Raw genomic sequence first — 25,366 nt, 5'->3', positions numbered from 1 at the left:
TGCTAACTTGGTAGGAAGAGAATCAGCGTCGAAATTTGGCTCTAATCCTTTTCCTACCATTCTATTGCCCAAAGCAGTACAAAGATTTATTTCCTGCAGGATATTTTGTTCCTTACAAGATGCTATTAAGCCACTTAAAAACAAATGTCTTCATCATATAATATCAGTGCCAACTGTTGTGCTTAAGGAACATCCCAGCTACACAAAGCGGACTTTGATTTGAGTGTGTATCTCAAAAATCATTGGCCACAGACAGTGCTTTGGCCTGGCATCTGAGTTTTATCATCATTTAAATGAGCAATAAAGATTTTTAATTTCCATAAAGATCCCTCTGCTTTGCCTGTAAGGAACATACATTTAATATATATACAAATAATATATATTTGAAGAACATTTGGTCTTGCCACAGTGGTAACAAGTGGCTAAAAGGGTCCTAAAGCCCACGTAGGGCTTTTACATTAAGTTGAAATGGTAACAGTCACTCACCTGCTAGTTCCCTATTGTATAAAACAGCCATAGTGCATCTGACTTCATGGAAAAGCATCATGGTGTCAAACCAGTCCCACAGAAAATGTATTCTGTATTTACAGTGTTTTATGAAAGTTCTGCATATACCAAGTACGAAAAAAGAACTCAGCTCCTAGTAAAATGCCCTCTCCAATCATTTCTGCTTTCAAGTAGACAACACAGCCTTTTTTTTTCTTAATATTTGTCTTTTTTTTCTGACTGCTAGTGCAAGTGAAAGAAAAAAAAATTAAGTATGTGTCCTTTCATTGCTAAACCTTTGTATGTATGATCTTTACATATGTACCTTTACAGTGACGTAAAGAATTAAGAGGCTAAAATGGTCCCTCAAGTACATGTTTCAACTAGACAAGGGAAAGGCTTTACAGTCGTACTTTGGAAGGGATGAGCGTCTTGGACCTCCTCCTTTTTCAATGAGATTCCTTGGAAGCCTGGTTAAAGAGATCCCCCTTTCCTCAGTTCTCCCAGCAAAGGACTGCTACCAGAGATTATCCCCTCCTTGATACCAATGCAACTCACCCAGAAGGACTAGTAAAGGTAACTCATCTTGCCAAATAAATCCAAACACCACAGAAGAACTTGAGTTTTGCTACCTGCAGTCTGCACAGGTCTCTCTAGGGGCAGGGAAGAAAAGATAATTCATTCTAATGCACACCCTTGAAACAAAAGTTACTGTGTGGACCACGTAGCATGGATCCACATAAATCCTGCTTTATCCAAGACAGATGGGGGAATTAGGAGATGGAAAGAGTTGCCTTGAACAAACCTGTGAAGTAGAAGCCATTACTTCTGTTCAGAAGGCTTTTGTATGATTCTCCTTCTCTGGAAAAAACATCCAATTTATTTGGGGAAAACACTTCAGATTATGTTCCATATTCATACAGAAGCCACCAGTTCTAGGTGCTACCAAATCAACGACACAAGAAGTGTTTGACAGTAATACCGACCTGCAAAGTTTAGATGGGCCAATGCCCTGGAGACTGCAATACCCTGAAACTTCTAGTATTTTTTGTAGACTGAGTCCTTCTGCCTGGATTTCAGTTCAATCCTAGGAAGTTTTCTAATGTTCCACTGCAATGACCAATACCTCATGTCTCTCTGTCCCTGACTTTGGAGTCTCTTTTCCTCATTCCCATTTCAACTACTTGTGCCTTTAGTGCACTGCAAACAGCTCAGCTTAATTTTCAGTCTCTTGATTATTCAATAGGCTACTGTAAAATAGGATGACGGTGTCGATGCAGAAATTCAGTTTCCTGCAAAAAGGGCCACGAGTCACAAGGTTTGTACACAAAGACACTTTAATGCAAATCAAATAGTACTATGTTTCATTCTAAGGTGCTTCACATCCTCAAACACTCAACATTGAACTTCCCAGTTTTACCAAATTTCCCTTGAGAAATTTACTTTTAGTCTAAATAAGAGAATTTTAAACAGACAGCTCTTTAATGATTCTCTTTTTTATTTAATCAATACTGTATTTCAATACCAACTGTTAAATCTTTATGAGCAACAGGAGCATATTCTGCAAATTTGTTGATCACTATATAGTACAACCTCAAAACTCTTACCCAAAACCCATGTATTCCAAAATTAGGCTTCCTCCCTCAACATGCAACATTTGAATAAAAAAGTCCTGACTTACTCCAAAAAATTCCACTGTGCAGTTATATAAACTCAGATCTCTTGACACCCACTCTGGCTTATGAAGACACAGGTTTATATAAAGGACCTTCAAGAGAAAATGAAAAATGAATATTATTTTGCTGAAATTTCCAGAGGATTCTAACACTTCCATTACCATAGCAGTACACATACATAAAGACATTGTGTCTACTATATCGCACTTTGCAATATAATATTTCTGAAAGACTATAATTGTTCTCTGCACAAGGCTGTGGCATGTTATGCTGTGACTATATCAGAAACTACTGTGCAGCCATTCCATTTTATTTAAGCCTTCATAATTAGGAAAGTACCTGTGTTGAAATTATATTTATTAAAAAAAAATATATCTTACTTTAGAGTAATAAAAAGTGTACGTTCTGTAAGTGCAGATTCCATTTCACCGCTTCTACTGCTTGTTTGTTCTTCATTTCAGTTTCAATACCCAGTTTTTCATAACATGCTGCAAGGTTTGGACTGCAGAAATGAAGGCTGTATTTGCCCTTAATCAAAACACTGGTTTAAAAGATGTTGTTTTTTCTCATATCACCAACACATTTCAAGCAGTCTCAATATTTCAAAACCTCATTTTCCCATCCTACAAAACCAAAGCTTCCATCACTAAGTAGTGGCCTTTAAAAATAATCTGAAAACAACACACAAATATTTCAAGAGAGCAGAACAGCTATATAGTTGAAATCAGCAACATAGACATTTTAAACATTAAAACAATCTTCCTACTTTTTATGTGAGAGCTCTGGACAAAAAAAAAGATTGTGCATTTTGCATGGATTTCTAGCCCCATATTTGTAAGAGGAGAGGCAGATTTTCAGATAGATTTCTTATTTAGCCAACAGGAAAATAAATCATATTGCAAATGCAGTTCTGATGCTGCCAAGATTCTCTAGCTCACAACCATGGTAAGTACCAAACTTCTTGTCCTTGCTTCTGAGGCTTATGTTTATACTCAATGTCATTGTTGACGACTGATAAATGTTAGCTAGTTTTTAAATAACTATCTTGGGAAGCTTGATAAAAACAGTACTGAGCTCTGATTTGCCGTGGATACGCTGTAACAGTTTACACAGGAATGTGTCATCTTTGCTCACAGTCAGTGGAAAAATCTTTAACTCAACAAAAAGCACGGAACTGTGTGACATTGTGGTGAGGAGTGTCACAGTTTCTACAAAAAATTAAATCTTTATGCCAAAACCTAGCAGGAACATGTCTTCAGCTAATCTTCCATCAACGCTTTTGGTTGAAATTCACAGGCAAATCCTGTATCCATCTCTGGAGAACATCTTGTAGGAAAGGTAAGACAGAGAGAGAGCAGGTAAAGAGAAAGGTGCAATACATGGCGTGCAGTTTCTCTGCGCACTGTGAGCATTTTCGGGGAGGGAAAGTCTCTGTGCAGCTGCATGCGAAACAGCTTAAAGACGGAGCAGAAGTTATTCCAGCAAACAGTCTCCTCCGTGCCTTACCCACCCCGAGGGTCGGCTATTGCAACCTGTGAAATGACTCTGCCAGGCGGGGGGGGGCACAGCGCTGTTTCCAGTCTATCCAGATGAAGCACCTCAGCTTGAAGCTGCAAAGGATTCTTCCTTACCTTGGCCACGTGATGCAAAAGATAAGGGTATCAGGCAGCTGGCTGTGTAACAGGGAGTCGTGTTACCAATCTCTCTCTCCTCAGAGGGAAAGAAGAAAAAATGACTTCACATCAGACTGTTACAGATACCACTTTTGTCAAAAGCAGAAACACACAGAGATTTTACAAAATACTGGCTAGACACCATAGCACACTGACTAAAAGAAATAATTTGAGTACAAGCTTAATAAGGCAGAGTAAAAAATCCACCACCTTACAGCTAATGACACTTTGAAAATGAGTCTGCTGTGTATGATTTCACTGATGCCTGAGGGAGACAAAGCTCTTTCTGTTCATGTTTTTCATACTTTCAGTCAAACAGATTGCTGAATAATCATGTTTTCTTTATTTTAATGGGTGAGGAAGCTATTACACAGAAGGTGTTTCCGTATGTCCTAGTTAATAAAGGCAATTCTTACTAATAAGCATAGGTTGTCTCCGTTCAGTTAACTGATGAAAAGCCCTCCTGTTGTGAGGAAAAGCATATCATGTGGCTAGAAGAAAACTCCTAGGGCTGCACACTTCAGCGGCTACTGGAAAGATCCGTAAGCAGATGAATCCCAGGTCTTCTCCAATTGAGTCCAAATCAGTGACATTCACTAGGGTGCTCAGGGTACTAGGAGCACTTCATGTCAAAATCTCTCCTTCATATTCACCCTTTTCTTGCTGGTGAAGGACAGTGGACAAGACCTGGATCCATCACTCCAGAAAATCATCAGGAAGTCCCTTCAGGAGGTCAAGGTGCTTTCTTTTTTGAAGCAGCATCTGAGATCAAGTCTCAAGAGCCCAAAATCCTACACAGAGAGTATGGCTAGTTATAGGCTGAGACCACAGATTCTCTTTCAGGCTGAAACCATAAATCGCATGAGGGGGAAATAATTTTTGGGGAATCACCCAGAAGTGTGAGACACCACTTACATCTTTGTCTTTCTAACCACAGAGCTGAGTGCACATCCACAACTGGATGAAAACCTCACATCTATACTATATTGTTAGAGCCACTTAGTAAAGAGACAGGAAAAAAAGTCTTCAAGTTCATCTCAGCTTACTATGACTGTCTGACTACCTCTTAAAAAGCCAGATGGAAAACAAACGTATTGAAGGACACAACTTGCCTCAGATAATTAACATATCCCAACTAGGTTTACACAGCAGTGCTACACACTGGTTGCCTCTTGATTTCAAAGTAGGGCAGAGATTGTTCACCTGTAAGTACCTGAGTAGAAAAAAGACCTGCCTCTGTTGCCATTCCCACTTTCAGAGGGACGGACAGTTTCCTACAAGTAGTTTCAAAAGGCACATCATCTCTCCATGGTAAGTATCCACCTGCAGCCTTACAATTATGAACTTCAAAGCATTCTGCAAGACATCTTTTTATCCAGACATACCAAAATGTAGAAATTATTTTGTGGAGAGACATTTCTAATAGGAAATACTGTATTTCTTCATTATTTTTCCTGGGAATGGCGTTTTGCTGGTTTTCACTATTCAGAATAGGCTTCAAGAAATGCAAAAAATACCCAAAGAAATAGGTGAATGCTTGCAAATATATAGACAATGGGACCAGTTCCTACACATGCAACTAGTCCAGCTGGATGTTCACTGTCACACATAATACTTTCCAGGATTTTAATCAAAGCTAATGTGGCCGGCATTTTGAAAATTGGCCACTAATTATGGGCACTTCCTAATTAGTCTAAGATTCAGAACTGCTAAACAACTCCTTGTCCTCATTTCAGGGTCTGGATGCTCAGCAGTTTAGAAAATCAAATCCAAAGTGACTCAAGCCAATACTGAAAAGTACGAACACCCAAAGTTCGCAGCTGTTTTTGAAAATGCAAGCCCCTCAAGGCTAAATCCCACTTTAATGACACTGCAACAGTTTTGAAAGCTGCATATTTTTATATCAAGCCACTAGAAGCATAGACATATGTGGTGGGTGGACTCTGCATCCATACTCCTTCGGTGTGGCCAGTGCAAACAGTCCCTCCCTGACCAGCCAACACTGATGACTGGGAATGGAGGGAATGGCAGGACAATCTGCGATAGGCCTGCACAGTGAACCAGAAGTATCCCTTGCAGAGACGAGGGAAAACAAGGGCTGCTGTTGGATCCTACCCAGAACACAGAACCCAGCCACAATCTGTCCATACAGTGCTTCTGTCTCGAAGATGTGGTCTCCTGTTGTATCTGCATTCACAAGTAAACATGATTCTGACATGATTATGGTGCTGATGCTGTTATATCTTCAGTGCATGATAGTTCCTGGCTCTGTTCGTGCCTGCCTATTGTTCATGAGAGACTTTATCTTTGCAATGATTGGAGAACAAGGTGTTCTGGAAGCTCTTTTCAGCTGTGATCTGGTGAACTTCTTACGGATTTTTCTGTAAGGAGGGAAGGAGGAAAGGAGGGAAAGAAGAGAGAGACAACAGAAGAGATAAATCTCAGTCTTTAACAGAAGACTGCTCAAGAGCCAGTAACAAACATAACAAATACTCTTACCAGAGCAGGACGGCTAGTTCATGGAAAAGAGACTTGCAGTCAACAAGAGTGAGCCCTGTCCATCAACTGATGATTCACAGTTGTCTCCAACTAGTAACTAATAATTTTTCAGTGAAAAGTGAGTTGGTGTTAGACAATATCTGGATAATAACATTTAATTATAGGAAATCTTGTGCCAGAATGCTCGAATGGTGAATCCTCATACGTGATATCAATACACGAATGAAGGACCATAGAAGAATAAACCTGATTAGCAGCCGAGTGAATGTGTTACCTCTGTAAAAGTGAAGGACTGGGAGCAATTATTATTTGCACTGTATCAATTCTGCAGATTAAGGATGAGCTGAATCTCTGGGCTCTTTGTACTACTGCCTTTCAGGTGCAGTAAATTCACTTTAATTTTAGACTTTTGTATGATAAATCAAACGTATTAACTACAGGTAGCCACGTTGTTTGTGTTGTAGTCTTATACATTCAAGGATAGTTAATTCTGAAACAAAAAGCTTTCTTATGTTCCAACTGCTCTGTCTCTCTACTATTACAAATCAGTAACCACAATGCCGAGTGTATCCAGGGCAGGGTATCAGAAAACACAGAAATGATACACACAGAGTATGTCAAGAACCACCTTCACTGCCAGAGTCCTGAACATTAGATGTTAGTGGAAAATTACCTATTTTCTGAATTCACTCAAGTCCAGAGTCCCAGCTTTGATTTAGGTAGTTTTATAAATTACAGAGATTTTGAGCTTATGGAAATGAATTAAAGCAAACTGGGGCCTCCAACACTAAATGAGACCAGGCTTTTTAATACAAACTTTCCAAGCTGAAAATGTGGCCTGACTACAAACTACAGGGCGACAATGTGCCTACCTGCATCAAGGCTTTGAGATGGTAACTCAAGAAGGGATTTGTCCCTTTCATCTTAATGGGCTGCTAATTCTGAAACTGAAAAATGGTGACACATGACATTGAAAATACAGGATCAGCTTAAAATAAATTATATTGAATACTCATATGATAATTTGCATATTATTTTTCAAACACGTATTTAGTTACTGGTTGAGTATTCCCCGGGAATGTAAGTTTCCAGACGAATAACTGGACAACAGAAGAGAATATAATCGAAGATAAAACCAAAAGCTAAAAATCATGAGAATACACTGTGTTCCTAGAGGTTACAGGGAGCCCGAAAACCACATCTGTTTTGGTTAATGTATTTAAAAGGTGGAGGGAACTATTCATTTTGGCTGCCTGAAAGCAGGATATCATCAGCATCTCATGACCTGGAATGCCAAATTAAGATTTAGCATCATTCAGTAATAAGCACGGCAAATGAAAAGGAAATTAATCGCCAGAAAGTTAAGTTTAGGCTTTTCACATAATCCCACAGAGACACAGACTTACTGTTTGAGTACTTACTTTACACGGTCATCTTAAATTAGTCCTAAAAAGATATCCAACTGATTGAAAAAATATTGCATACCTTTCAGAATGGTAAAATCATAAAAATGTAACCTGAGACTGGTAGAAACACTATTTCTAAAATAGTAAGACGGCTAGGTTTTGTAAATTGATATGAATAGACAATAGGTGTTACCCACACTGATTATTAACGGGGTTCATTCCAGCAAAAGCTTACAGAAACAAATCCCTTTAGATATATTTGTTTGCAAAACTTTGTATTTATTTAGGGAATGAATGTGGTCATTAAGCATTTGAGAAGCCCGTGGTTTCCAAAAATGTTAGATGATAGTTTGCCCTTTTGAATTTTTAATATGGTAACTTCATAAACTGCCAAGAAATTCCTACTAATGAAAGCAATTTGCAGCTGACACTAAGTGTAAGGACAGTAAAGTATCTGTGATTACAATTTGTGATCATAATTTGTGATCATATAAGGACAGTAAAGTCAAAAGATGTAGTTATTCTCATTAAATATGGTTTCGAAGCTAGCATGAAAAAAGGCAGAACAAAAAAGGAGGAGTCGTCAGCATGACATCAAGCAAACCACAAAAAGTCAACTCTTCACTTAGTATAAATGGAAGTAGCTCTATATAGACTGTCAGAAGAACTAATCTGTTATGCACTCTAAAAAGACAAACCAGCACTTCTATTTAAACAGGATGGTGAAAAATGCTTCCAGAAATTAGCTTTCTGGGATATAGCCTTACAAAAATAAAATTGGAAGGATGGAAATTTCCACTGACTTCATTAAACGTATTATTTAAACAATCATTTTGCTAAACGCCAAAACTGTTCTTTTTACTGCAAAAAGTATAGAGGATGGAGGGAACTGAGGAATTTAGCATGTAAACACAGTCAAGCTTTTTGAGAGGCACTGATCAGGTTTTATAATGCTTCAGAGTTGTTTTTTTTATTAACACTTAGACATGCAGGTTGTAATAGTAGCTGATGAAAGGCAGGAAATTCAAAGATAAGGTTGTGGCTCGCCCTTTCACTCCAAGCACCTCAACACACTCTCCTCCCTCCCTCAACGACACAGGGAATTAAGGGCAGAATCACCTTTAACGTTCAATTTCCTGTCCCTTTTTCAGTTAATACCAGCCATATGTTTTAATTACATAAAGCTTTTATTTGGTGATGGCAAGTAAATGGCTTTAATATTGGTAGCATTGATAACGTCCTTTGCAGTTGCTATGAAAAGAGTAATTGCCATTTTCCCCTGCTTTTTCCTTGGACATTTGTACTAGTGCTTGAAATACGCATTACAGGCTTCATTTGAAACGCGAATTAAAAAGTATTTTAAAGCCTTTGCAGTGTATTTCTAGTCCTCCTGAGACCAAAGGTATGAGAATGAATCAAACTTTTAATAGGTGATGGGTATATAAAGCCCGCTGTGCTCATTTTTATGTCAAATGTGATGCACTGCTGCTAATGCAGGAATAAGACAAATTCTTTATGTCTGCATGATACTTCAATTAGTAACTGCAGACAAAGGTACGTAAGATCCCTGGCACCTACGCAGGGAAATAGGGACAGGTACATAAGTGCCACATACTATTAAGACCTATCTTCTCTTTATTAGTTTTATACACGGACTGGAACCTACTGGGTAGAAATAATAGGCTGTATAGGGCATTTATGCCACGCTTAAATTTAATCAGGCAAAGCATTTCAATGAACCAACCCTTTCTCAGGATCCAAGTGAATTCCTTGTAACTAACCATCTGGTGAAGTTTAAGCACAATCCTATATAATCTGTTATGTCCAGATTTCTCAGAAATAGGATAGCTGGTAACAAAATTTGTTATTTGTAAAAGCTGACTCAAAGTTCCCTGCTCTAATTATGCCACGCATTAAGACAGCAGCAATTTTTAAACTTGAATAAAATAAAGAAAGTTGACCTTCAGTTGATGTTAGTCAAGAATGTGTTTTTCAAGCCTTTTCTACTAGGAGTTAAAGGCATTACTTGCTTTAGCTCTGTTGATATCGGGTGCATCTGTCTGTTACTGCTTCTATCTATAAACTGTCGAGCATCAGTCTTGCCTCCTCTGCATTAGGCTCAGAGTTGTGATGACTAGAGTGTCTTTGGTCTATTCAGCTACACCAACAGTACTGAAGAAGTAATACTAAATAAATTCCAGTTATGGCAGAAGTTTTTACTGGGAGGGAAATTAATTGCATGGAAAGGCCCGCTGAAATTTTAGCTGATGACAAAACTTGTTTTGAAAGTGAAGAGAAAGAAAAACTTTCCTATGAAGCGGAATCACCCCCAACACACACACGTTTGATATGTCCATAATTCTTAAATACCAAGGTCCAGAAGTGCTTTTGATGCTCTGTTTCCACTAAAAATATATTAAGGACCTAATACAAACCTGGCTACAGAGTTTTAAGCTGAAGGGCATAATATTTTGTTTCATGCTCTAGCTAAATTGGTTTGATATTTTTGCCTGAGTCTTTCTTAGACTGATGCCATTTGAGCAACCTCCTTATATACAAAGTCCTAGTGCTGTTTATTATTACCCAATCGTTGCTGGTAGCACAAGGAATATGCGCAGGTCAGCAGCAGGTGTAAGAGAGCCGATTCCCTGCACAATCACAGCTGAAATTCCACCTAATCTCTAGATTGGGGTGAAGTATTCTGGTATGACTTGCCAATTATAAACAGCAACTTAAAGGTGCCAGGTGCACAAACTACTGCCAACCCTGGAAGAAGGTGGAATTTTAGACATTAACTGCAGCAAGGCAGGATTTTGCATTCTGCCACAAGTTTTATGGGAAACTTGCAATCAGTCTAACCATCAACACATTCAGAGAGGAAAAAATAAACTAAAAAAAAAAAAGTCTTCTAGACAAAGATTCACAAAGCTGCTGCTGCTCCAGGGCAATGTAAATTTTCAGTGCAAGCTCAAGGCCAGTGAGCAAAAACAACAATTTAAAAAATAACCATCATTCCCTGGGGATTATTAGACCTCATTATCACTCATTTCTCTGAGGGCTCCTTGTATCCAGAGGTACACTGTACCTATTCAGTGGATTAAATTACAAGAGGGGGCACTGTATTAGGAGGCTGATAGGCTTTCTATTAATTTCAACAGGCTTTTCAACAAAGTGAAAGGCCAAAACGTGTGCAATGCTGAGTCTGCTCAAAGAGAATTTAACTGGGATGAAGCTGTAGGCACAGATCCTTAGAAACCTGACAGGTTACAGGGAGACTGAATCACTCACAGCACTTCTACATTTCTACCTTTGTGGAAATGAGAAGTATTTTATTTAACTGTCTATTTGGCTTGCTGGTTTTGACATTTTTTTTTTTTTCCCTCAGCACTTTGAGGCTAAAGCTTACCCATATTCCATTAAAGTTTCAATCTAACCTCAAAATGACAGAAAGTAGGAGAAATATATTTGGAAGGCAGAAGTGAGTTGACACTGATATGCCTTTAAAAAATAAGCTCCTTTGTGAAACGTTCATTTATAAAACAAATTGCAAGTGCTCTAATAAGCATTGGGCAACCAGAAAGCAGTTGCCATGAGCCACTTAGTTGCATTATAAAACTCATACAGATGGCAGATAGAGTGGTACAACCTTTGTAAGATTAAAGAGGTGCTGCTGTAGACATGCCAACATCATTTAAATGTTTTAAGAGCTTGTCTTATTTTTCTCCTCCTAGCAAGGAAATGTTTTCTTTTGCTGGTGTTCATCTTCCAATTTGGCATCAATATTTATGGAGCAAAACTGTTCTCTATGAACAATGATATATAGACACACCAGTTACAAATTACGGTAATTTCAAAACCTGCCTGGACGCGTTCCTGTGCAACCTGCTCTAGGTGACCCTGCTCTGGCAGGGGGGTTGGACTAGATGATCTCCAGAGGTCCCTTCCAGCCCTATGATTCTATGATATGGTGTCAGATCTTCCTAAGCAGCTTAATATAGCATTTTCAAGGATTGCACCACCTTGAGGGCTTCTCTGATGTTTTGTGTTTCAGAGAAACAGCTTATAGCTACTATGTATATATATAACACAATAAATAATGGATTTTGAGCATTTTCTTTACTGGCAGGAAAAAACCAGGTCGCGTGCTTAAAGCACAGTCTTCTACAACTGTGTCATGCCTGATCTGTTGCATGGCACAAGCCAACTCTCTGTCTCTTTCTACCTGCTGCTGATATAAAACCTGCTTGGATCAATATCTCCTTGGAGCAGAAACCATCTCTTCGTGAGCATTTTTAGAGTGTCTGGAACAACAGGAATCTTACCCACTATTGAAATGATTTATATCCTGTTTTACTGCAAACAACTGGCATAGCTTTTGGCAAATCACCTCATTTAACATACTTTTCCATGCTTTCATTTCCCCTGAAAATGGAATATTTCATTAATATTTTTAAAGTGATTTAAGATGCTAGGAGAGAAGGAATTAAAGAAGCCCAAAGTCTTATTCTCAGCGTTACTATTCTTTTTTTTCAGTTGAATGCTGGAACTGAGAAAAACTTTTAACTCTTAAGAACCATTATAAATAGGTGCTGTCACACAGCAGTCATCATGATGTCTAAATGTTAATAATCAGCAATGAAATTACCCTCCCAGTTCATCTGTGAGCTTGGTACTTACCACCAGGAGACTAAGGTTACCTACGGCAGATGGCTAGGACAAGAACAATTACATATCAATTTCGGTCCAATGCTGACTTCTTACGGAAGCCAGCAGCACAGAGGCCCTACCAGAGCGAGTTGAGGTAGGCACAGTTTAAAAAAAAATAAAAAAAAATCTTTGATCTGGTTGGTAGGAATGATGGACACCACAGAGATCAACATGGATCACATAGCTCAGGACTGAGCAACCTGATCTAGTTGAAGATGTCCCTGCTCATTGCAGGGGGGTTGGACTAGATGAACTTTAAGTTCCCTTCCAACCCATCTATTCTGTGATTCTGTGACTTGCCCTGCTTCTTGGGTGGAGCTTTGTTAACGCAGCAGGGACAGTATCTCCTGTTACACACCACACAGCAGCGGCTACGGCAGAGGCATGCACAGAGCCGTGTTCCTCAGGCAGTTTCCCCCTTGAAGAGGGGAGAAAGGCCTGTCTTTGGATTCATGGCATTTCACCACAGCATCCAGCTTCGTAGAATGGATTAGAACTGATAAGTCTTAGAAAAGGCAGCTCAATGGAATGGGTAAAAAGTAAATTATTCATACTCCTTAAAACAAAACAACGGCTCAGGCTTCAAGAGACCTGTAACCTGAGCTATGGGACAGCTGCTCTGCACCTTATCTGAAATTCATTAACCTCTCCACAGTTACCATCGACTTCAGAGGCTGTAAGGCATGAAGCCTGCTCTGATAAAGAAAGAGTTGCTTAAGCTCTCCTACCCATGAACACACACAAGGTCACTGCAGATTTGTCAATACGTAGGCACCCTGGGAATCCAAGGAGCTGGAAAACCTTCTACAGCTCATAGGCACAAATGCCAGAAGATCTCAAAACAACTCCTTTATTCTTCCTAACTATATCAGCAGGGTGCGGGGGAATTCCTAAACTACGTAAACTTTATACTCTGCCAAAAGGAATTTTCATTACCATCTAATTATTCTGCAGAAGGATGGCCACTCTGTGTATTGATTAAACATCACATGTTATTAGATGAAACTATTACCCACATGGCAGCATATATTTTTTTCCTGAGACAGGCAAAAAAATGGAGAGAAGATGCTTTAGAGCTGGCTAAGAGTGGAACGCAATGTTGCTTTCAACTACTCCCTGAACATCTTGCATATTAATTCTCAATTCCACCATTTTCCCAGAATTTAAGATGACAAAAATTTTGAGAATGTACAACTTATGTTTCTGGCCTTGGGGTACATACCTATGGGGTACATACAAATGCTCCATAGGGGAAAAAGATCATTTACTTTTGTGGCTGATTCCAACTTTGACGCACTTTTAAATAGCCCATCTTAACTACTTTAGTATTTTATTTATTAGGAGAACTGCTTCAATACAAAACTTTTTGTATGGTTTTTTATTAGTATTTTTGTGTCTGTCTTTTCTTACCTTGTTCGATTACTTCAGGGTAGGTTTAATCTGAGGTTTTTGCCCTGGACACTGTGTTTACAGTATTACAGCTTATAACATTACCTGCTCAAAAAAGTTGACAATATTTTTCCTCTTTATCAATTATGTGTAGACTTTTCCTGGAATGATATATGTACCAATAGAGTATATTTGGAGGAGCTTCTTGGCATTCTGGCCACTTGCTATTAAGCAAGGATTGAAAAATCAAAATTCATCAGCCTTACCAGAAACAGTTGGAAAGCAAAAGTTCCCTCACAAAACCATTCCCTGGGGCTTGGCTCCACACCATCAATCTCCTCCATAATCACCCCTTAGTCTACACACAGAAGCTCCAATGCGGAATAGGGATTAGAAATCTGTACTGTGGCATCAACAGAGGAAAGCTTTGACACAGAATGATTTGATGCTAATTTCTAAGGTCAGCTTCATTTCAAAGATTGGATATTTTTTTTTTTTAAATATTCGTGTTACCAAAGGTCTATTCAAACTAATTTTTGGCCACTCATCCTTCTCTCCACTCTAATGGCCAGCACTTTTCATGTCAGTATCTCATAGTGCTTGCTGGACTGCTTGAAAAACTGCACGGCATCCTTAAGAGTAGGTATACATCAATATTATTTCAGTTCACAGACAAAAAGGTGGAGATACTCGGAGGTTAAATTAGTTGTCTGGTGTCTCACATCAAGCAACAGAGGCAATTTAGGAATTTTAAAGTGCAGATCCGTGCTTTTTCCATGAGATCAATACTTATTGTATTTTGTGAGGTAAATATTTTAGCCTCTATCCATAGCACAAGTAAGGAAAACAGCCAGCCATTTCTCCTTAGGTGTTTGACAAGAACTGATAGTTATCTCTGTGATTGGCTTTCACAGCCACAGTCATTATGTTCTCCTCAGTATTTTACATTTAAAATGCCTATGTAGTTACTTATGCAAGCTTTTTCACAAAAAGAGACCAACTAATATTTCCTTTTCCACAGCCTTATTTACATTAATGCCAGAGGGTGATGCATGTAAAAGATCTTAATAAACTAAAAAAAAAAAAAAAACAAACCAAAAAAACCCCCCAAAAACCCCACCCAACCCCCCCCCCCAAAAAAAAAAAAACTATCAGAGGAAAATAATAAGGAAATGATTAAATACATACACTGTACACTGAAATATAGACTAGCTCAGAATTAAGTCCTCTATCTGTGATATGAAATGAAGAATCCAATACAGGACAACTTATAAATGAAAGTTGGCGGGCAGTTCTGTGTGAATTTTAAGACTGTGAGGATCACTGACTGTATTTTTGAACATATTCACCACAGTGCAGTTTTATCTTCTTTGCTATTTAACTTTAGCATCAGTGTGTTCACCACAGGACTTACCTAGTTTCCATATCTACATGCACATTATTGTTGTGTATTTCTCTGCCTTCAGATGTAATAATTCTTAACCCAGTGTCCAGCTTCTACTAATTAGTATTGCTCACATGGCACAGAAATTGTAAAAAGGGGAAAAGATCTCTTAAGACTGATATTGTGCAGTGTTTGAGGATTGCAATCACTAATAGCTAAGATTTAATGTGATAAACATCTGTGGTTTAGACACAGGAACGGTGAGAGTAGACGTTACTCTAGCCTTGCTATAGGTAGCAATTGTATAATTAATCTTGTCTTTATCTTCTCTTTGATACTTAAATATGCAGAAGACTGTGCTGGTCTGACAAGTTAGCATTCCTATTGTTATTTTGTATGTTTCCCAAGACTTCAAAAGAGAAATTGGCTTCCCATACAAAGATGCTTCTTCACAGAAAAATTTCTTCTTGTTCAAAACCAAATTGGTTTTAACTCTCACAATAGAAGACGACCAAATATTACAAGATGAAACATCCCCACGGGGGATGTGGATTTAGGAAAAAGCTGAGCAGCAAGCTAACAAAAAGTTAAGCCCGAAGACCTTCAGTTAAAACATCCTGTAAAGAGGATTGGGTTCAGCTACATCAAATCCTCTGCGCAAACACAAAAGACAGCTTCCTAAGGCAAACTTTTTGAAATAGCCAACCATACTGCAGGAAATTCAAAATTTGTCCAGAACTGTAAGAAAACAGGTTAAGAGAATTGCATGACGTCCCAATTTAACATCTGACACAGAAGGTGTATTACTGACTACGTGATGACTAGCTGACGGACCGCCCCCAGTGGGACTCGCATGCATTTAAGAGCTTTGCTGAATTGGGTCTGGAAGGTCTAAGAAAGTGAGGGAGGTTTATGGAAAAGTTAAGTACTTATACAGGAGCTTCTCCACTAACATCTGTGTTTTAAGACAATCCTTAACGCGCTCATTATCTTCCCTGTGTTTCATTTAAGTTCTTCTTTTTTCTTCCCCCAAGTTTCCTAAGATGATAAAATTGTGCAAAAAGTCTCATTTCAGAAATTATATTTCTCTTCCCAAATATAAAATGCTCTGGCTACTTCTGCAGCTACTGCCTGAATGTGAAATCACTTTCGTCAAAGGGAGCGGAGAAGATTGCAAGTGGCTGAATAACACCTCTAAATGTGTCACTGCTCTTTAGCTGAGTCATGTCAATTAACCACATTCAAGCTCCTACCTAAGACGCAATTGCAAAATATACTTTGGTGTCTAAGCCGCCATAGAGAGGAGGCATATTTGAGTTTCTGCTCACAACAGGGTGGGATCAGAAAAGATCATTTTACAAGATCCAACGGTGTGACTTTTCAGGCAGCAGTAACTAGGTCGTTTACAACCATCTGTTCTTAGCTTTTGTCTCCCTGCCGTCATGACCAAAGCTGTGCACTAATTAATTTTCACCTGCTAATCAGTGGAGACACCTCTGAAGCTAACACATCACCCAGTTTCAGTCAGCAGCTTCTGGACTCCTCTAGATGGCATTTCCATGAGATTTTATTACCAATAAAGGTAAAAAGTTTTCTCTGAAAGAAGATCCCCTGTAAGGCTTCTGACCTGCTCCGTGTACAACAGCCCTGTGAAAGAATAAAGTACTCTTCATCTGATTCTTCAGGGAATGAACAGAGGGTACCTAGACAATTGCCTCCAAATCTTCAACAAAGAAAGTATTTAGGCACCTTGTTTATTTTGGTATGGGGAGTTAGGCATCGAAATGCTTGGAGATACGGACTTAAAACACCTGCTTGAGGTCTCATGGGAAGTCTGTGAGGGAGAAGGGAACTGAATCACGTTTTCCCAAGTCCTAGGTAAGCACTCCAACCACTGCAACATCCTTCCCTTGCCATGTAGCTTTAAACAGAGTAAGTAGCTTACTACAATGTCACTGAAACTTCATCTTAAACTGTGAGAAGATGAATACATAGCTCCAAACCAGAATGGTTGTATTTCATTTGTTCTGAAGACTGATAAAGCAAAACTCTTAATATCATACACTCTTCAAACCTACCAGCTCTAACTAATGGCACAACTTACACTGAACTTTGGGTTTTGTTACGTACATGTTTTCCATGTATATATCTATTTTGCCTTTTAGAAGTTAAAAAAATAAATAATTCACATTCTTCAAATTAGTTGATTTTGGCTTCATGGAATGATTCTGCTTTTAAAAACAAACTTTGGCATTATCACAGTAGTGTTACTTTGACTTAGGTGCTGTAAAAGGAGCCAGAGGAAAAACTCATGTAGATAAATAGTGAAAGAAAATATCCGTAGGTCCATGAAAGCTGCTCAATGAGAAACAAATAGCAAGAGATTATGATCTAGTTTCTATATGGCTGGTTGCGATTCTGTACCACAGTACCTTAGCTATAGCTCAGGGAAGAAGTATGATTTATAAGGTGTGAACAATGCGTAGCATTCATCAACAGTCAACGTTAAATAAGGTCAAAATGATAGCTCACATATTAGACTATGGTTTTCACTCTCATGAGTAGATAAGAACTTTGAGCAGTAGCCAGCCAAGTAGGATGGCTCCTGAATTGCAGCAAGGACAGTTCCCAAATTCCCCGCATGCGGTATTGTCACAGTGATGGGAAATGGTTTTCAGCTCGCCTATACTCCGCTGCGGCCAATCAATAAGATATTTGCAATCCTATCAACGAGGATTAGACATAAATCTGAGGGATATATTCTGTAATCCCTGCTTTTCAAGATGTATGACAACTATATAATACAGCAGAAGTAAAGGAACCAGAAAATTACATCCTTAGAGGCTGATTTTTTGGTTAGAGGGTAGTAGCTGATGTAGCACATACTCAGGCTTGCAGCTGATGTTCCAAGGGTTCAGCCAGGCATCTTCATGCAGTCACTTACAGGGTCGGGGTCAGGGTCTAATGGCCACAGTGCCACGCAGGTAAGAAATGAAAATACACTACGCTCCGGATCCAAGTGTGGTGAAGTTCAAAACCAGGATCCCACTTCAAATCAAACTGCCTCATCTTTATGAAAAGCAGAGGTCACCCCTGAGTGTATATTAAAAATACTTTTTTTGGTGCACAAATTTTTCTGCATAGTTGGGGACAACTGAAAAAAAAAAAAAAAAGAATAAACGTACCTATGACCATTTCTGTGATATGAATTGCACATGTGAAGAGGAAGAAGGAGCACAGCAGTTAGCACTGGAACTCTTGACTTTGATCTAGACCCTCACCTGAACACTGTAAATCAAATCCCGGGCACTGGAGACTTACTCCTCCACTTTTCCCTTTTCTCCCAGCGACGTCGTACAAGTGGTAACTCAAACACCGTGCCTGACCTTGTCTAAGCATCGATTAAAATGCATGTGGGAGGGAGAAGGGCCAAGGGCAGGTCATTCCCAGCTCTTAATATTGGTGATACTTAGAAGAGTTTGGTTCATCTGAGTTTTCAGTTCGCTTTTAAAAGCACAGGTTAGAGTTTACACTGATAAAGCTACAGTGCAGAGGATGCTAGCGGCATATGGAGGAGCTGGAAGGGCTGTGAGCACCAGCGTTACTCCCTCCGACTTCTGCCAGAGAACCAGACCACTGATGGCAAGGCAAGACCCAATATTTTGCTGAAGCTGGTAGTCAGCCTCACATTCTCATCTTTCTCAACATGCAACTTTGATTTTCAGCTTTTTGTGTGTGCTATGAGACATGCATAAATAAAAATGAGTGGTATCAGGTAATTATCACAGCAATTGTGACATCCTTATGTAGTACCTGAACAAATCAAGGGAAGCTTTTCCTTTTGGAGGAAAAACATAAAGTGAAGAATATGAAAATTGCCTATATAATGCTGCCACAGGGATGCCTCTCAAATCATTTTATCAGCAAAAAGGAAGCAATGTCTACTGGGAACAGCTAAAGATCACGTTCTAATTTTAGCACTTGCAGTTAACTCATTCCCAATGGAGTTGCACTTACCGTGAGAAGGTTTCTAACTGCTTCAGCACTGAAAGGAAACAAGCATCGAGTCATTCAACTGCAGTTCTATATGCAAATATGCTTTTTGGCCCGTGAAGGGAAAGCATATGGAATCTGCTGCTATAACCCATTCAGCCAAACATTTCCACACATTTCTTATAATGCAAATGCTGAAAAAAAAATATTTCACTTTCCACACAGTGTTTTATCTGTCCCTATACAAGTACGATCATTAGCATGCACGTGCATTCTGTTGGGGACAGAGACTATGTATAGGAACTGTATGCACACTGCATACCTAGAATTGGTAAGAAAAGTTTTAATCAACAGATACATTTCCCTTGACATCCAACAGCTATATTGCTAATTTTACTCGCAGATTATGATTATGTCTTATATATCTCAACAGATATTGAGCTGATATATTACATTTTTATTAAACTTCTGGAGCCTGTAATACGAACTGTCCCATTTTTTCAATTATAATTAAACTCCCAGAATGGTGATTCAGTATAAAGAACTGAATTTCACACAATATAGTCACTTTCTGCATTAACCTCTAGCAGGGCCTACAATAGAATCCACATCACAGCTGTCAACAAAAGGGGAATAAAACCCAGGAAGCTTCCTTATAGCAAAGGTGATCTAGTACGATGTCCTGAATAAAATCCTTTTATAGTTATGAGACTTCTGCTTGATCCTAAAGCATGCACTTAGTGCTAGGAGAATCCTAGCAGCTAATACCTAAGTGTATTAAAAAGAAATAAGGAGACTCCCCTGGTGAGCAGTGATAAATGTAAGGCCCTTTAAAGAGTCATTTTTCAATGAATTGTGTAAACAGATTTGCACTTTAGAGTAAAATCTTGAGCAAGTTATTTCGCAGTAAGGAATAAGAATTCCTTTTTCATTCAAAATGGGTAAGAATAAAGAAAAAATACAAAAATGTTAAATCCAGCAAGATCAACATAAAATTACGATGTAATGTAAAAGAAAGTGTTCTTGAACTGTCACCTGGTTTTCTACCTAGATTAATCCCTGCTGTGAGCCTGTGACTGGACAGAGGTGTGGAAACCCCAACTGAGCTGGACTCACACAGGCACAAGGAAGGTTTCTGAATGGAGAAATGCAGCTTCTCACTACAGACGAAATAGCAAAACTGGGAGCCTCTATATTTATTGGCGAAATTCACTGAACATATAGATATAGATCAATCAAAAAATTCATACAGGTGATTCATTCATGGCACTAATACGTAGGCAGATGCAAACTCACTCTGTCCCTTCCCCAGACTGGCCAGGGGCTGTAATGACTGGGGCTCAGCACCGTGCCAATACGCAGCCCAGCTTTGCAGAGGCCTCAGGGCTTGGAGAGAGGCGAATACAAATGGGAATTATGCTGGGAATGTGCCCCAGATGTGCAGATACTGATATACAACAGGGGAGAAAACTGCATTCAAATAGCTACAACTTTAAAAAAAAAAAGCTGAGATGTATGAGGATGCACATTACAACTGATACAACGTACATCCCCATTCTACTCTGAAGAGCAGAGCAGCACCTAAAATATGTTGAACTTCAGATGCAAACTCCAGTCTTTTTGTTTCAATGATACATATGCTCACACTAAATTTTAAGTGTACCTGCTGGCACTGCTGAACTGTGGTCTGAGTGCAGAGTGAAGGACACTGCCCTAAAATTCTAGGGTAACTCCAAGGGTTACCTTGGAAAGCTTAGATGATGTAGAATTTCTACAATTATTTTCACTGCTCTGAATATTTAGCTCCCTACTCATTCATCACTGCAAATATCTGGAATCAGTCAGCAATTAGCTATATGATATTTAACTTTACAGAAATATGATTGGTGCTTATTCAGATGATAATAATTTCTTTTAAAATACCTTCCAAATTGGAGCTATAGGCATAAATACATATATTCATCTTGTCTATTGATATATAATAAAATTTAGAATGCTCATGTTTTGCATCTTTGGCTTGGCTAGCATGAAATACACTGTCATCTTATTTAGTTTAGCAGCAATATAACATGTTTTTTCCTCAACCAACTATCGTAGTATAATTTTTTTAGCTAAATGTCTGAGAAAATTTACCTTCTAGACTCTTTACGTTTTATAGAAACATGCATCTTGAACCTCACTCCACAAACAAAAATGTTTTAGGACAGAGAAATGAAAATTGTTGTGGACTGCTGCAAACAAAACATTATTCTGAAAAATAGTTTCCCTTTTGCAGGCTGTAATTATACTGGAAAATATTTTTCCTTTTGCCGTAATTAGCATGTGTTGGGGCAACCCCCGGTATCAATACAGGCTGGGGGATGAAGAGATTGAGAGCGGCCCTGAGGAGAAGGGCTTGGGGGTACCGGTGGGTGAAAAGCCGGACATGAGCCGGCAATGTGGCTTGCAGCCCAGAAGGACAACTGTATCCTGGGCTGCGCCAAAAGAAGCGTGGCCAGCAGGTCGAGGGAGGAGATTCTGCCCCTCCACTCTGGTGAGACCCCACCTGGAGTACTGTGTCCAGCTCTGGAGCCTCCAATATAAGAAGGACATGGACCTGTTGGAGTGGGTCCAGAGGAGGGCCATGAAGATGATCCAAGGGCTGGAGCACCTCTCCTATGAAGACAGGCTGAGAGAGTTGGAGTTGTTCAGCCTGGAGAAGAGAAGGCTCCAGGGAGACCTTATAGCAGCCTTTCAGTACTTAAAGGGGACTTATAAGAAAGAAGGGGACAAACTTTTTAGTAGTGCCTGTTGTGATAGGACAAGGGGTAATGGCTTTTAACTAAAAGAGGGTAGATTTAGACTAGATATATAGACAACATTTTTTACAATGTGCACAGTGAAGCACTGGCACAGGTTGCCCAGAGAGGTGGTAGATGCCCCATCCCTGGAGACATTCAAGGTCAGGTTGGACGTGGCTCTGAGCAACCGAATCTAGTTGAAGAGGTCCCTGCTCATCGCAGGGGGGGTTGGACTAGATGACCTTTAAAGGTCTCTTCCAACCCAAACTATTCTATGATTCTACAATTCTATGGTTCTACATGTCTGTCTTACATGTTTTTTTAAAGAAAAAACACACATGATAAAACAGACTAGAACCTGACACAGCACGAAACAAGTGCCCTAAAGAATGAGTTGTTACCTTGACTCAAATGGGATGGTTATTTCTGAGCTGAGTGTTCAGAACATATATAAACAACCAGTGGCTGCAAACTGGCAACTGAATTTTTTTTTTTTTTTTTCATTCACTGGCAGGAGTGGATAAATTCTTTGCTGCTTTTTTATAAGTGTCTCCTCCCTAGATATTTCTTCCCATTGAAATTATATTGCATCCAACTGAGCCAAGGCCATGCTCAGATACCTGAACTTCTATCATAGGACAGCTACCTGAACTCCTCTCACAGGACAGGCTGGCTGTCAGGGACTAGTGTCCCTTCCCTCTTCCCACTTCTTCCCCCAAAGAGCAGAACATTTAATTGTCATCTTGGGCATCAGTGCATTCCTAGCAGCAGAACCAGGCAGTGCTTTACACTTCAAGCTGCAAAGGCCGGAGGCAAGTGAGAGCTGAAAGCAGAACAAGCTACACCGTCTCTTCTAAATACTCTTGGAGTAAAGGTGGAGGGAATCGAAGGATCACAGGAAAAAGTTAGAAAGGAGAAAGCACGCCTGAGGTAGGAAGGGATCAATGGGGATGGGGGATGGGGCGGGGAGGGGAGAGGGAAGAAAAAGCCCTGTGAGAGAGAAGGAAAATGTGAAACAGAGCTTCAGAGGATAAAAAGCTATTGTCTTCCATTAGTTACTTATATGTTGCTAGCACAAAAGGAAGGTACGTGCATATGTCCTGATGTACTGGCACTGAATCTACAGCATTAGCTCTGGTCAGACTGGGAATGGCTGTACTGGGGAGATTCAACCCACACCAGCCCTCGCGCATTCCCTGCTCTGCTTCTCCAGCACCGGCCAGTGTGACGCAGCACGACATTTTCAGGCACCTCCTTGTTTGAGGGAGTATTAATGAGGTCTAACTGCCCTGTGCTCCCCATACCAGGAGATTTCAAATGTTACTCTTTAGACCTTTAATAATTTGGAGACGGGTAGCAGACGCAGAGTCATGAGGACTAAGCCCCTGGTTCACCCACCACCGTTGATGTGGAAGGGGAGACAACGCAATTTCTGCCTTGCTGCCTGGCCTGGGTATGGTCTCTGCAGCCATGGGAATGGGGAAAGGAATTTCCTAGGACTGGAACAGGCAGGGCTATCATGGATGAGTGATTTGCAGAGGCAGGACTCATCTCACCATACTTTGATCACCTAGAATTTAAACAACTAGTCTAGGCCAGTTGCCTGGGCTACCTTGGAGATCAGTGGGGAGAGACAAACACTGTCAGTGTAGGACTCATCTCATCCTTTGACAGGCAATTCTCTATAATAATTGAAAAAAAAATATTGAAAAGTCTAAACCTTCAAAAGGTTACCAGTCTCACTTTGAGGGTATCATCACTAGGGATTAGTCTGATACTACTAAGCTCTTTGCATCAAACAACTCTCAAAATAGGAAATGCTATCAGTCTTGAATAGATGTCGCAAGCCTAAAAGCTCATCATCCTCCTACCACTCTCTCTGAATTGTTGCATTCCTCATAGAAAAGAAAAATGAAGTGCCATATTTAATTGATCTTGAAACAACCCCAAAATTGTCACGTACTAGTATTTTGACTTCCTGAGCTGAATCTACCATAAATGGGACTAAATATGTGCATTTTCCTAGGTTAGCTCTATAGTTACATATGTTCTTCCTCTTCCCTCATTTTATTATTTACATTTTTGTTCAACTACCAGCTTTTCTAGGCTTGTGAAATCATCACAGAAGTGAGGCGCAGGCTGATGTTACTTGATGTAATAATCCCCTTGCTTAAGCAAGATTTGAAAGGTTTTTAAATAACACGCCCAGCTACCACAGCTTAATTAAATTAAATCAGGCAATGGCCAGATCTTAACAGGGGAAGAAAAGAACAGAGGAACCTCCAGAAAACTAGTGACTCTTCCGTGATATCAAGCTTCACTGGGAAAAGCAAAAGCTCGTTAAATTTTACCAATTAATCTGTAAATGAAAGACTGAAAAAGATTATCATCATAGTTGCTTTTAAAGGAAATCAATTTCTAGCCTGGAAAAGATGCTGTCTGTTGTATATTTCTCTATTGTGTGCTATATATTTTTCAACTTCTGAAAATTTTAGAGTATAACCTACATTGCAGATGCATTTACATGTTGCTGAATGATCAAAAGTGCCTCAAACTTCATTGCATATGAACTAAAATTAGTAACAATTAAAAAGTTCTAATTTTTGCCACAGAGAAGTAGTCCTGACTGAATAAGCTTTATTAGTGAAATACTGATAATATTAGTATGCAAGGGATGCTACGTTGGGTACAAGCTTTGATGTAACATTGCTCTTCATTGTAATGCAACCTCAAATAATAATGTCAAAAACTGTTATTTAAATAGTGGATAAATAACATGTATGCAGTGAAGCCTCGTTCCCTGCTTAGATTTTATTTCTCTTACCTGGTCTCTTCTGTAGCTATAAAGAAACCATCATCTGAAGCATCAAGCCAATTTTGCCTCTGTCTCTTGATCACTGGAATGGTGCTTGTCTTAATGGCACTTGCACTGGCTTGCAAGGCCTTACCATTAGTCATATGAACATGAGGAGCAGCATGCTGAAATCATAATAAAAGGGAAAGGTATTTGCCTGAGAATAAACATAATTCTGTTAACGAATTCTGCTGTAAAGGGCAGTCTACACCCAGCACCCTTCTCAAAAACTCAACCGTTACATGGGGGTTGGATAACACCCTGTGAGCATTCACGTGTTTTATCCACAGGTCTTAAAGCTCTGTAAAAACTAAATTAACTACTGCTAATGCCATTTTATACAACGAGAAACTGAGGTATGAATCAATGACATAAACTAAGCAGTTCCACGACAGAAACGCATAGATTTTATGAGAGAATTCACATTTTCTAAGCAAAAACCCAGCATCCCAACCAATGAGATATAAGACTTGTTTTTTTTATCCAATTATGGCATTAACCTAATTTTTAAAAACCCAC

The 25,366-nt window shown here is 39.3% G+C and overlaps 1 protein-coding gene across 7 annotated transcripts in view; it reads right to left on the bottom strand.

Moving 5' to 3' along the window:
* Window positions 1-4,157: 4,157 nt before the first annotated feature.
* The window catches only part of MTA3 (metastasis associated 1 family member 3), a 157,091-nt gene continuing 135,882 nt past the window's right edge, over window positions 4,158-25,366 (bottom strand). For 4 of the 7 annotated variants that reach the window (XM_074579559.1, XM_074579565.1, XM_074579562.1 and 1 more), the window contains 2 exons: window positions 24,818-24,972; window positions 4,158-6,216 (listed from right to left, as the gene is read on the bottom strand). In XM_074579559.1, the coding sequence (XP_074435660.1) occupies window positions 6,081-6,216; window positions 24,818-24,972 (291 nt within the window). In that variant the 3' untranslated portion in view covers window positions 4,158-6,080. Of the gene's footprint in view, window positions 6,217-19,237; window positions 19,266-24,817; window positions 24,973-25,366 lie in introns of all 7 variants that reach the window. The other 3 variants (XM_074579563.1, XM_074579560.1, XM_074579564.1) reach the window with 3 other exon arrangements.

Source organism: Larus michahellis, chromosome 3, assembly GCF_964199755.1.
Source record: "Larus michahellis chromosome 3, bLarMic1.1, whole genome shotgun sequence".
NCBI lineage: Eukaryota > Metazoa > Chordata > Aves > Charadriiformes > Laridae > Larus > Larus michahellis.
The sequence above is the reverse complement of the archived record's forward strand: the minus strand, read 5'-3'. Positions and strand labels throughout refer to the sequence as shown.